General features: G+C 39.1%; 1 protein-coding gene across 9 annotated transcripts in view; it reads left to right on the plus strand.

Moving 5' to 3' along the window:
• The window catches only part of msn (serine/threonine-protein kinase msn), a 47860-nt gene that overhangs the window by 15306 nt on the left and 19203 nt on the right, over positions 1 to 13351 (plus strand). For 3 of the 9 annotated variants that reach the window (XM_088256596.1, XM_088256600.1, XM_088256598.1), the window contains exons 9-15: positions 349 to 457; positions 1523 to 1670; positions 2741 to 2761; positions 4549 to 4699; positions 5416 to 5545; positions 6570 to 6777; positions 11535 to 12353. In XM_088256596.1, coding sequence (XP_088112722.1) covers positions 349 to 457; positions 1523 to 1670; positions 2741 to 2761; positions 4549 to 4699; positions 5416 to 5545; positions 6570 to 6777; positions 11535 to 12353 — 1586 coding nt within the window. The remainder of the gene's footprint in view (positions 1 to 348; positions 458 to 1522; positions 1671 to 2740; positions 2762 to 4548; positions 4700 to 5415; positions 5546 to 6569; positions 6778 to 11534; positions 12354 to 13351) is intronic. The other 6 variants (XM_088256597.1, XM_088256601.1, XM_088256599.1 and 3 more) reach the window with 3 other exon arrangements.

The raw sequence follows: 13351 nt of genomic DNA on the forward strand, positions 1-13351 counted from the left end.
CTTGTTTAAATACATACACATTTCAGACGGGTATTTTTTACGCCTGCGGACCGCTGGCAATCGGATTCGATAATTACCTTAACAAAGAGATTGGACTGTAACATTTATATAAAATCATTGGATAATTCCTTTTTTCTGACTTTGAAATGAGACCTGCGCAGAAGGTTAAAATACCTTTCCTGTCCTCAATGTGTTAAGAACAAGCGTCAACCATTCAAATTTACCCCAAAGTCTAGGTGAAGGCCGAGTTGAAAAGATGCAATTCATTTTTCATGTTATTGTGAACACCGCCTTAAATAAGTTACGCCTTTGGACACGGGCTGTATTAACGGTATCGGTCTTCCACAGAGGCGGGTCCCCCGGCGCGCCCCGCAGTGCCCCAGAGACTTATTGTTGTGCCCGACCCGCAGCCCCCGCAGCCTGCTCAGCCCCAACCTCCACAGCCCAACAGATACAGGTCACTGTTTACCCTCAACTTATACTCTTCGATACATCAGTTTTTTAACCCTTTGCCTATACCACATCGGGCAAAAATTCACCCAAATATTATTTAAATTTACATACAAAATCCATTCTATAATAATAAAAATATATACACTGAGAACTTTGCGTCGTAGATACGTTCCAAAATATCACGGTGTGAAATTGAAACAACGCAAATTGAATTGCTATTTTCCATTAGAAATCATATAAACATCAAAAATAGGTTACCGTATATTTCATTCAGTCCTTAAATGTTAAAAAAAGAAGTAACATTTTGAGTGTGTCCAAATACTTGTTCACAAAATCTGGATTATCTCCAATTACAGGAGTTATTTTCATATTATTTTTTGACATCTCATCAAAGATGAAGAAGAATATGGAAGTCTGGGCATTTACGGGGCTTACGACCGTCATAGGCTGGTTTAAGTGATCACTTTACACACGTGTAACATTCACCAATTCTACCCATTATTGACAACCACACTACTCAAATTCTTGGAAGTTCTATATATATGAACCAATTTAGAAACCTTGTTCATGAATCACTAGAACTTCACTAGAGACATCTATTGGTGAGATGTAAAGAAGCTTTTTACTAAGCAGAAACTCTTATATTAGTATGTGAGATCCGAATCCTGGATTATAATCACACACATGATATATTTACATAACAAAACAAACGTAAAACTTTGAAACAACGCAAAGTGAAACGACGCAAAGCGAGGTCTGAGTGTATCAAATACCCTAAATTTGTGCTAATTCCTCTTTATTCTTTTTACACTTATGCCTAGTTTTACACTGCTTATTTACTTAATTTATGTATGGATAAGTCCGGTATTCTATGAAATATGTAATCTCCGGCAGTAACTTTATTCCCTCTTACGTTCCTTAGTTTTGCAACCTGGCACTTTTGAAATACCATTATTAATCTTACACCTGTTTTTTCTCATATTTCGTATTACAGAGACAACTATAGTCTCAAAATCAAGTTACAATTGCAAAATGTTTGAAATAACAACTATCCCCGCTTTGTTTGCAGACCGCTTCCCCCCACGCCGCGATCGTCGGGCTCCTCCAACAGCTCCGGGAACGGGCCCTCCAGCAACGGGGGCGGCGGCAGCCCCCTGGGCTCCAACGGGGCGCCCCCGCAGCCCCAGCGGAACTCTCAGCACCTCTTCAAACCCATGGTGAGTCCGACAGAACAAACCGTTCACTTTGCAAACTTATTTTTAACAATTTTCAATTTAAATTTCACCAGGTAAATACCACTATTAGATTTATGTTTTGTGCTGATATTTCTTTGTGGAACTGCCTTTTATATAATAAAACAACTATATTCAAACCCTTATCCGCACCTAATGGTGCATAGGGCACTGCATAATATGAATGCAGTGTTATGTTGATTGTTAACACATGAGGGAAAGATGATCAGCCCTCCGCCTCAGGTACCAGTCCATAGGAGGTATTTAATAAATATTAGAGTGAAAAAAATCACTTAAAAATTATTTGACCCATCCTGGGAATCGAACTCAGGACTTCCAGTATGGTAGCCGAGCGTGATGACCATAAGACTGCGGAGGCGAACAAAAACATTTTATATAGTAAAACAACAATTTTATAGTTTTCTATAAACTCCATTTTCAAATAAAAATGATGCCGAATGAATCGAAGCACATGTCACAGTGGATTTTAAGATGTAGTGGTATTTACTGAGTAAAATTTTAATTAAAAATGGACAGATATTACCACTGCTTAAAAATTTACATTTTTCTAAGTTGTTATTATTAATAGTGCTTCCAGTCACAGCGGGTGAAAATTTATGACTGATGTAATGAAATATAATTGAGGTCAATGTAAAAATAGAGTTAAAAATATACTATGAAAGCTTAACGGTAATTATATTTTATATTAAATAATACTTGGTACATAATATTCAGTAGTTAGCAAAACACATATCAAGCCAGCTTTTTATTTTACTTGTGCTTCGAAAGGAATGTTATGAGTCTGTTTATATGAAAAAAAAAAGACATTATTATGACCAAGGCCACGCTTAAATTTTAATTTGTCCACTTTTTGCAATGAGAGCATTCAGCTTTGATTTATTTTTATTTTCTGTGGCGAGTTTTCTCATGTTTTTTTTTAATTATCCTTTTTTTCCATGTGTTGCCGCATTCATGTTCTGTGTTCCATGTAACTCGCGCGTGCTTATTATGCGTGCTTGTCGCTACGCACGCTATCTTGCGCTATATTACCACAGCTGCCCGCCAGGAGACCAGAGGTGAGTGTCATCGAATAAACATGATTATTTGCTAATCTGACCGCTTTTTCCCGAGTGATTGCATATGACTTACACAATGTAAAGAAATGTATTTCTTTTATTTTTTAATTTAAACAGTGTTCCGCCGATAAAACAGTGCGCGACAGAGAAAAACCGAGATGGCGACGCTATGTTAGTTTTGAGAAAGACTTTGTGTCGCACAAACAGCGTCTGTCTAACACACCGCTAGACTGTGTATAGGTGTGGATGTGACTTCTCCGCTCCGTCGCTCTCGGGGTCGTAAATCCCGAAAGTTATGAGCTGTAGGTCCGTGTAGTCGATTCGTAGTCCTGTGGGTGTAGCGATGGTCAAGTCCCAGAAGATTCCGAAATCGAAGTAGTAGCGCAGGGTCGGTGAGGATCAAAGTAAAACGCAGAGCTCGGTGTGAGTGGAATCATTTATTTATACAATGGCACAGATATTTATTTGCTCATAACCAGCGCGGTCCGTCGAAATCGACCGAGCGACAGAAATCTTCTCCCCCTACCCTAACCTGCGCCAGGCCGGCCGCTCGCAACGTAAATATCACGTGATAACGTAAATACGACATAAAAAACACCGCGCGCGCTGCGCCTAGCGCATTCGGGATTCGGTGATCATGGCGAGAAGTTCTCGTAGCCCTCGCCCGATTTCCCCGCTCACAACGTAAATACGTCTTACGCACCACGTATAAGACGCCGCGCACGCCGCGCCTAGCGCATTCTATATTTGATTGCCGTTGCGAGAGGATGTCGGTGCGCTCGCCCGATTTCCCCGCTCATAACGTAAATAACGTCTTACATATATTTAATCCAAAAATACGGTCCATTTTAGGGCCGTGTGCTAATAAACCAAAAGTGTCATTTCCTTGTTCAAAGCAACACGAGTATTTTGAATCTGATATTATAAAACGTATTTTATTATTCTCAACATGAGAATAAGAGTAATACTTACGAGAATTTTAATTTATGATGTTAAACTGTTCCCAAATGAATTTTTATAACGGGAGTACTGTAGAACGGGTCTACTTGAACTTTGATGTGTTACTTGAGCCCAGTACAAAAAAGAGATTTAATTCTGTATTTGGTCTACAATAATGAACTTATGGTGACAATAAGTGTCACCTGTCAGGGAAACAATGAATCATGTTGATACGTTCATTATTGTAGACCAAATAAAGATCTAAATATTTTTTTTTACTGGGCTCAAGTAACACATCAAAGTTCAAGTAGCCCCGTTTTACAGTATCCGTTTGGTATATTTTGGTTCTCCGCCTCCGTAGTGTAATGGTGAGCATGCTCGGCTACCGTTCTGGAGGTCCCGGGTTCGATTCCCAGGGGGGTTTAATAAATATAAGTGATTTTTTCACTCTAATATTTATTCAATATTACACTGGACTGGTACCTGAACTGGAGGGCTGATCACCTTTCCTTCATGTGTAAACGATCGAAATAACACTGCGTTTATATGAACCAGTGCCCTATGCACCATTGGGATGCGGTAAGGGTTTTATTATTATTAAAAATAAATTGTTTTATGTATCAACTGAAACATATTGCAACTGTATAAGAAACATGCGTCTAATATGTGGCTGAGGTCTTATAATTGGGGATTGAATAGTAATATCGCTATTACAGATAATTGTATAAGAATTAAAAAAAAAAACTATGCACTGAACTATGCAGTCGTTCAGTCGTATTTAAATAATTGAACTTCTAACGCTTATGGATATAGAAATAACCCTAAAATGCCACGGCGTGTTTCCTCAGGATCTGGACATGCTCGCTGCGCAGCTGAACGAGCTGGGCGTGGTGTCGGGGCCTTCAGCGCCCCCGCGCTCCAACAGCAGCGGCGGCGCCGCGCGCCCCTCCTCCGGGGGCACCAGGGCGCAGCCCCAGCAGTCCAACGGGCACACGCATGGTGAGTCCACTTTTTTGTTTACATTGTATTGTTATCGAGAGTCTGAGAGTCATTGCTTCGACAAGGGTCACAACCCTTAGTAATGAGGACTAAGAAGAGGAAGAATTTTTAAATTTGATAAACCATGAGTGTATGTTTATTGTCCGCCTCCGTAGTGTAATGGTAGCACGCTCGGCTACCGTTCTGGAGGTCCCGGGTTCGATTCCCAGGGGGGAGGGTCAAATAAATATAAGTGTTTTTTTTCTCTCAATCTTTCCTTCCTGTGTTAACAATCAAGATAATACTGCGTTTATATGATGCAGTGCCCTATGCACCAGTGGGGTGCTGATAAGTGTGGGTTTGAAGAATGAAGAATTGAACCACATGACTCCCCAGTCTGCAAATTCTGAATGGAGGATAACGAAACACCCATCCACATTCTCTATAAATGTGATGCACTCGCTTGCAACCGAAGTCACATCCTTGGAGGACCACTACTGGACTCCGAGAAGGTGAAGCTCCTACCGCCAAGGCAGGTCGTGAGCTACATGACTCACGTAGGTCTTGAGAGGGAGGTCACAGTAGACCTAGCGCCCTTGAGGTAGTATTTTACGAAAATGGCGCTATATAAATTATCCAAATTTATTACTATTATAAATATGATCCCAGTGACAAGGGATGCAACATCCCTTGACCTCGTAAAAAAAATGTTAATTGAAATGAAATTTCATCTCTAGCTCCACCGCCAGTGGAAAGGAATATTCTGGATCCCATCGAAGATTCAGACACGGATTCCGAACCAGAGGAGAATAACGGAAGGGCCCGGAACGACGGGACACTTCTGGCCAGCGATCCTCCCAAGCCGCTGTAAGTCTATTTCCATCCTTCCTTCATAACGAATGTCACCAGAGCGTTTTTTTTATTTGACGGTCACCTAATGAGAGGATGTTTTTGCCTTGGTCAAGTCTTATTATTTTTACAAACAAAATAATAATTACAATTAATAAAAAAATTCATAGTTTAAATGCGTTTAGCTTTATCATTTTAGAAATTACGCCCGCAGTTCTTGAATTAGGTTTGAAAAGAAGGGTGGATACTTGGGTGGGGAGTTGGATTTTTCCCCTTGTTAAGCTATTTAGAAAGTTCTCCTTTCCTTTTGTGAGCGGACACTGAAAGAACGTATGGTTTGCATCACCTATGTCTTGGTGATGTAAACCATATTTCGAAAGACCAGAGCCTTACTATAAAATAAAAATCATTAAACATATATATTTATATTTTTTATGACTAATCAATATATTACTAATCCCAATCCTATTATTGATTTATTTTCGTATATATTTTTTTCAAATATAATTTATGCGTGATTAAAAACTATGTTTTTATAATTTTTACTAATTCCTTGTGTATAATTTTTAATTCATACTCGAATCAATGTCAAATTACACAAAACATTTACAAATTCAAACAAATGAATTCTCTCATAAACTTTCACTAAACAATAAATGAATTACCACATGACACTTTCACTAAAAAATAAATGAATGTCTACATGACACTTCTACTAAAAAAACAAATGAATTCTCTCATACAACTTTTTCTAAAAAAACAAATGAATTCCCACATGGTTTTTACACTAAAAACAAATGAATTCGCACATGGAACTTTTACTTTAAAACAAATGAATTCTCTCATAAAACATTCACTCAAAAACAAATGAATACTTAAACGTTTAATAAAAAACAAACAAATATTGGCATGACATATTTATTAAAATAATCAAAACAATACTTTCCCTTAACAAATGAATACTTGGAAAAAAAAAACTACCACCATACGGACACTTATATTTGCTTTATTTTATTTTTGTTTTACGATCCCCCCTCCTCAGTCCCGAGTTCTGTTACAGGCCGGGCCTCGGCTCCCTCGTGGAGGACATATCGGCGGCGGGGGCGGCGGCCGTGCCCGCGCCCAGCTCGGCAGCCGCGCCCGCACCGGGCACGGGCACGGGCGGCGCGCCCAACCGCCCGCTGCCGCCGACGCCCGACGACGACGACGCGCACGGCGGGCCCGCCGACCGCACGCTCGTCATGAAGAGGGTACGTGGAGATTTTTATTTAATAGTTCAGACGCCGAAAGCGAAAAGGCTTGCGTTAAGCACTGCCAGAGGTGGATGGGCCTCTTTGGCAAGAAAAATAATCTGTTTTTAATTTAAGTCTAGTTATGGTCCTTCAAGGATGTGACTTGGTTTGCGAGCGAGTGCGTCGCAGTTATAGAGAACGTGGATTGGTGTTTCGTTATCCTTTATACAAAATCTGCAGACTGAGGATGTGAATTTAATTTTATTACTTGATTCGGTAGTCATTTTGTGGTAAAATCTATCCATTTTTGATTAAAGTTTTACTCATTAAATACTCCTATTTCTTAAGTACTAAAATCTATCCATTTTTAATTAAAGTTTTACTCATTAAATACTCCTATTTCTTAAGTACTAAAATCTATCCATTTTTAATTAAAGTTTTACTCATTAAATACTCCTATTTCTTAAGTACTAAAATCTATCCATTTTTAATTGAAAGTTTTACTTATTAAATACAACTATTTCTTAAAATGTATTGCGACACGTGTTTCGATGCATTTTGATGAGTCTGGGTATTTACAGGGCGTACGACCTGTCATAGACTGGTTAAGTGATCATTCTTTTTCTTCTGATCCTTATCTGCACCCCAATGGTGCAGTGTTATATTGATTGTGTCTTACATGAAGGCAAGGTGATCACTCGTGTGCTTCAGTGACCAGTCCAGGGTAATACTTAATAAATTTTTGAGTGTAAAATCACTAATGTTTATTTTCACTCCCCTCCCCGGGAATAGAACCCGGGACCTCCAGTTCGGTAGCTAAACGCACTAACCATTACACCACGGACCATTTTACACACTTGTAACCAATCTACCCATGATTGACAACCATTATATATGACAAAATTCATACGTCGTATCATGTACGAGTTCATGGCAGTGTCTATGGTTGATTTGATGTTGATGTGATTTCGATGCGGAATAGTGGTATTTACTAAGTAAAACTTCAGTTAAAAATGGATGGTTTTACCATTTCAAGTGACTGCCGAATCAATGAATGAAAAAATAATCGGATTAAATCTGTGAAGTGTCACTTCAAGCTTTTTCGCTTTCGTGCGTCGATTCGAGGTTTATTGTATATTTTTATGTTGCATCTCTGTCACAAAGCACTAGATGATAGTATCAGAATTAGTACTGCATTTAGAAATGACATCTTAATCATATTTCGAATTTCCACTCTCTAAACCAGAGGTTCCCAAACTCTTTTACTTCGTAGACCCCTTGCCTTACCTGATATTGATTTTTATCAAATTCATTAACTTCAAATGTATTTTTGACAGCCGGTATATGTAGTGTTACTCACTTTGAACCACACATGTTAGGTTTTATACATTTATATTTTAAATTCAAATTAAAACATAGACCCCTTGCAAGTTGTTATAGACCCCTGGGAGTCGATATAGACCACTTTGGAAATCACCGCTCTAAATCTATGATCTGTTTCCCGGCGACGGTACCATTTAACCATTTTTGCATTGGAACACTTTTCTTTGAGCTAGTTTGTCAAGCGTCAAACACATTATTGTCGGGCAGTTTTTTCATTGACCCCGATCCTGATTGATGTACTAATTAGCGTCGTATACTAATCACAAGTAACCGCAAACCTGATTACGGTTGGTACAATATTTTTTGGCGTCTCTCGCGCTCTACCGAAAGTAAGCAAATAGTTTGCTTATAAAGGGTCTCACATTGTTGTCGGGCAGTTTTTTCATCAACCCCTACCCTAATTAATAATAATAATAAAACCCTTATCCGCACCCCAATGGTGCATAGGGCACTGCGTCATATAAACGCAGTGTTATCTCGATCGTTTACACATGAAGGAAAGGTGATCAGCCCTCCACTTCAGGTACCAGTCCAGTGTAATATTGAATAAATATTAGAGTGAAAAAATCACTTATATTTATTAAACCCCCCTGGGAATCGAACCCGGGACCTCCAGAACGGTAGCCGAGCATGCTGACCATTACACTACGGAGGCGGACAAAACGGAGTATGCTAAATAAGGTCGTAAACTAATAATAAGTAACCGCAAACCCGATTCCGATTTGTGCGATGTTTTTTGGCGTCTCTCGCTCTCTACCGAAAGTAAGCAAATAGAATGCCTATAAGGGTTTCGCATTGTTGTCGGGCTTATCAACCTCGACCCTAATTGTACTCAGAAAGTCTGCCGCCCGACCCTCAGTATACTAATCACAAGTATCTGCTAACCCGATTCCGATCCGTACAATGTTTTTCGGCATCTCTCGCGCTCTACCGAAAGTAAGCAAATAGAACGCTTATATGGGTCTCCCGCTCTCTTCCAACAGCATGTAAAAGGCGCTTTTAAGCGTTTCCCGCAAACAATGTGTTAATAGTTGTGACTCACTTATTGCCTTGGGTTCTTCTTGCCTCTGTATAGCCTCAATATCTTTACCACTCGGTACTTCTGGCATCTTGGCATCCTGGCAAGGCAATGGTTTTGCATCGACTCATTTCATTTCAGCATATTTTGCAAGACAGTTTGGAACTTTATAAAGAGAAAGAAGCAATCAGGATGGACTAGTTATTATTATATAATTTTTCATTTTTTGACATCTCATCAAAGATGAAGAAGAATATGGAAGTCTGGGCATTTACGGGGCTGACGACCGTCATAAACTGGTTTAAGTGATCATTTTACACACGTGTAACATTCACCAATTCTACCCATTATCAACAACCACACTACTCTTCTTCTAAAATTCTCAACTCAAGTTCTATATATATACGAACCAATTTCAAATCGTTGTTCTTGAATCACTAGAACTTCACTAGAGACATCTATTGGTGAGATGAAAAGTAGCTATATTATTGAGCAGAAACTCGTTTTTTAGTATATGAGATCCGAAACCTGGATTATAATCACATACATGAGAAACGCCAGAAAATATCATTTTCATTTTTATTTCGTTCAAAAGCATTAATTAAGTGGTCGATAATGTACACATTTTCAAAAGAAGACTTTTTAGATGCACCTAAAATTGCTTTAAATGTTTGAAATAATTATTTCTTAATTATTCATTTAGTCATACAAAGCTTTGTTATATGTGTAACTGCTTCATCTGTGTAGATTCTGTACATCCCAATGCGCATTTCTAACCTCGTCTGACATCTACTTTCAGCTTCTTTTTATGTTATCCCTTCCGGTCTCGCAGACATTCCAAAACCGTGACAGACATTTTATCTCTTAAGGTGGGATTCACGCGCAACGACTGACGCACTCCCTTTTCAACACCCATCTTGGGCTGTGCCTGTATAGCAGTTAACCATTAACATATTGCAAAAAATGCGGACGGTGTCGGTTGTTTCACAGGAATCCCACCCTTTCGTATGTCGCTCACTCCTTTCAAGAACGTCATAAATAAAAAAACTTGATTTTTCAGGAGAACGTTTTTAAAGTTGAAAAATATAATACAATGTATTAAAAATAAGTATCAAGCCACTTATTGAACTTTTTACCGTGCAACAGATCTTTTAAGGTAAAACCTGAAGGTTTTTTTCTCCATTTTCTCCATATTTAAAAAAATAATTAAACAATAACTTTTTCTTCAAAATGCAAAAACAACACTTTCTACCCTGTAGCGGGTAAATATTAATATTTCAAATATTAATATTAAAAATATTTTATTTATTGTTTCGGCATTAACTTTGTGGTAAGACATGTTACAATGATTAAAGAAAACACTTGTTTAATACCACTTGAGTTTTATTAAAGACTACTAGTTTCAGAAGTTAAACTTCCATCATTCAGGTCTGTATAATAACTTATAAAGAGAAATTATAAAGAGAAGATATAAAGAGAACTTCCGAAACTAGTAGTCTTTAATAAAACTCAAGTGGTATTAAACAAGTGTTTTCTTTAATCAAGTTAAAAATATGCTGCTTTTGCTGGGATGTAGTACATTTTCTGGGCATTCTGAAAACATGCACAACTGAAAATTGACAATTTTTGATTTATGACATTCTTGAAAGGAGTGAGCGATGTATGCGGCCTGGAATTGACACCGTTACTATGTACATTGAAAGTCTTGGCATCTTTGCACTTACATCACCATTGAAATGACATGGGCGCTCTGTGTACAGATGTGTTAGGATTAGAACAAACTAAGGTCATTGTTCTTTTATACATATTGTGTTTGGTCATTTATCAGAGATGATGCTTTTGCTGGATAAAAAAATATAGCCTCCAAACTAAGTTATCCAAACCTGGCTATGAATTAGCCTTTTTAAGAAAGGTAACTTGATAAACTAATTTTTATGAATCACTGTTCTATAGTGTCACACTTATACTTGATGCGCATTGTTTCAACATTGCTTGGCACGAAGCAGTCATAATTTTGTTTCTTTCTCACATAGCAAGCTCCCACACGCACAGTGGCATGTAGCACATGACTCATATGGGTATAAATTTGCCGATATCTTTCCTCATTGGACTTTTATTCAGTGCCACCTATATCATGAATTATATTGCCATGATTCACCCGCTCGAACGCAATTTTATAAAAGAACAATGTGTACAAAAATATATAAATGCAACATGTCAATGTCATTTTTTTTTTAATGTATGTTTCACGCACATTGCATGTTGTATGTTTATTTTTTATTTTTTATTTGTTTTATGTTTTTTTTTCACCAATTCCCACGTTTTACCACACCACCACACCCAATCGTGCGGGCACAAACGTACGCGCGCGCAGAAGTTGGCCGAAGAAGGCATCGAACTCAGGCGCCCCGAAATAGACGAAGCGGTGCTTCTGAAGGACTGGGACTTTGCCAAGTTCTTCCCGTCCAAGTTCACCGAGGAGAAGAACAAGCGAAACAGCGAGCAGAGCGAACGGAAGGACAGCGGCAAGAATCAGCTGCAGAGGCAGTCGCAAATGGACATGGAGGCGTTGAAGAACAGATACCAGGATAATATAACGCAGTCGCGAGGGAAGCCGGTCGCCAAAATGGACGCTAAAGAGAAATTGTCTTCGGTGTTTAACTTGCACAGGCGCCAGGAATCGGATACGCGCGGCTCGAATCCGTTCTTCAGAGGTTTCAGGCGCGAGAACTCCGATCTGTTCCCCCTTTCGAGCACTCGTCATTCCGCCATCTACATCTCGAAGAACGAAAGCACCCCGCCCCTAGTCAACCCTCTGAGATCCAGCGGGATCTTCAACAACTATCGTCGCCCGGCGCGCGGCGAGCCCGTCCTGACCGACTTCATAAAGATGAACGACAGCTTGAAGATGTCGCAGCAGAGCGAGGCCAAGAAAAAGAACGGCGCCAAGATCGCGGAGGAGGATAACGCGTTGAAAAATATCGGCACGTTGGAAAGCGCCGTAGACAGGAGCGAGGTCGCTTCGGGCGCCGGCGATAGCTCTCCCACGGCCAGTATCGCCAGCAGTATCGCTTTTGGCAGCGAGGCCATCGGTCTGCGAACTCCTTCGGACTTCATAACCGAGTATCTGAGGCGCCCGCGGCGAGAGAAGACCGAGTCGGACATCGTGTACCGCAACTCAGCGCTGATGCAGGTAACGCAACCGCGAGACTGGTTTGACTGTAAAGCCCCCCCCACCCTCTGTGTTCATACCTAACCTAACCTAACAAACAGTAACACACAACACTGGAAGACATCTAACCTCACCGTACCGAAAATTCATTTTTTCCCGACACGCTTTTTAATTTTGCTTTTATAAAAAAAAACAATTTAACACAATCTTATTTTCATCACATAAAATCTCATAATTCTTTATAAAAAATGGGCGAGTATTTTTTATTACTCATATCTAACACTAAATGCTTTTACAATTTTCAAAAACACTCTTTATTTCTTCCTTTATCTTTTTTCTTTCCTTTTGCTTTTTTTTAACAATGTGCCGTGTATGCTTATACTAAACATTTAGCTTTTTGTTGGAGTTCGTTATTTATGTTTGGTAATTTGTTTTTATTTTAGTATCAGATTACTTTGTGCCGAAAAGCTGGCAGTAGATTATATTTCCTTTATTTCTCAATTTAGTTTTTTGCTGTTTACCATAATTTTTGCATTCAAAGTCTCTTTTTTTGTACATATTTTAAAAAGCTCATTTTTTCAAATGGTAATGGTGACCCTTTCCCGTCTCAGCTTACTTAAAAATCATTTTTCATCCTCCCTAACAATATCCTATATTTTTTCCTCCAAACTGATTAAAACCCTTCCGCTGGCATTTCCCGAACACATTTCTGTGGATCGAATAATGAAAATTGAACAACTTACCCCAAAACAAAAACAAAAATGTCCAAAGGAATTCACATTTGGATCACTGCTTCGAAAATGGAATTTAAATATTCCCGAATGTTGCCACTGCGATAAAATAATAATGCATGAAGATTGAAATAAAGCATGATTTTTCGGCATGGCGACACTGCGTGAAAATGGTGGGAAATCTTGCTTGCTGTCTCTGTCTGCCGGCGCAAAATGGAGGTTGAAAACCCGAAATCCCGAAGAATTATCCGAGGATTTTAGCCATCCAGAGCTTGTGGACTCTCTATC

This window comes from Brachycentrus maculatus, unplaced genomic scaffold (assembly GCF_059751285.1).
Source record: "Brachycentrus maculatus isolate JH-2025_06_01 unplaced genomic scaffold, ASM5975128v1 h1tg000064l, whole genome shotgun sequence".
In the NCBI taxonomy this organism is placed as follows: Eukaryota; Metazoa; Arthropoda; class Insecta; order Trichoptera; family Brachycentridae; genus Brachycentrus; species Brachycentrus maculatus.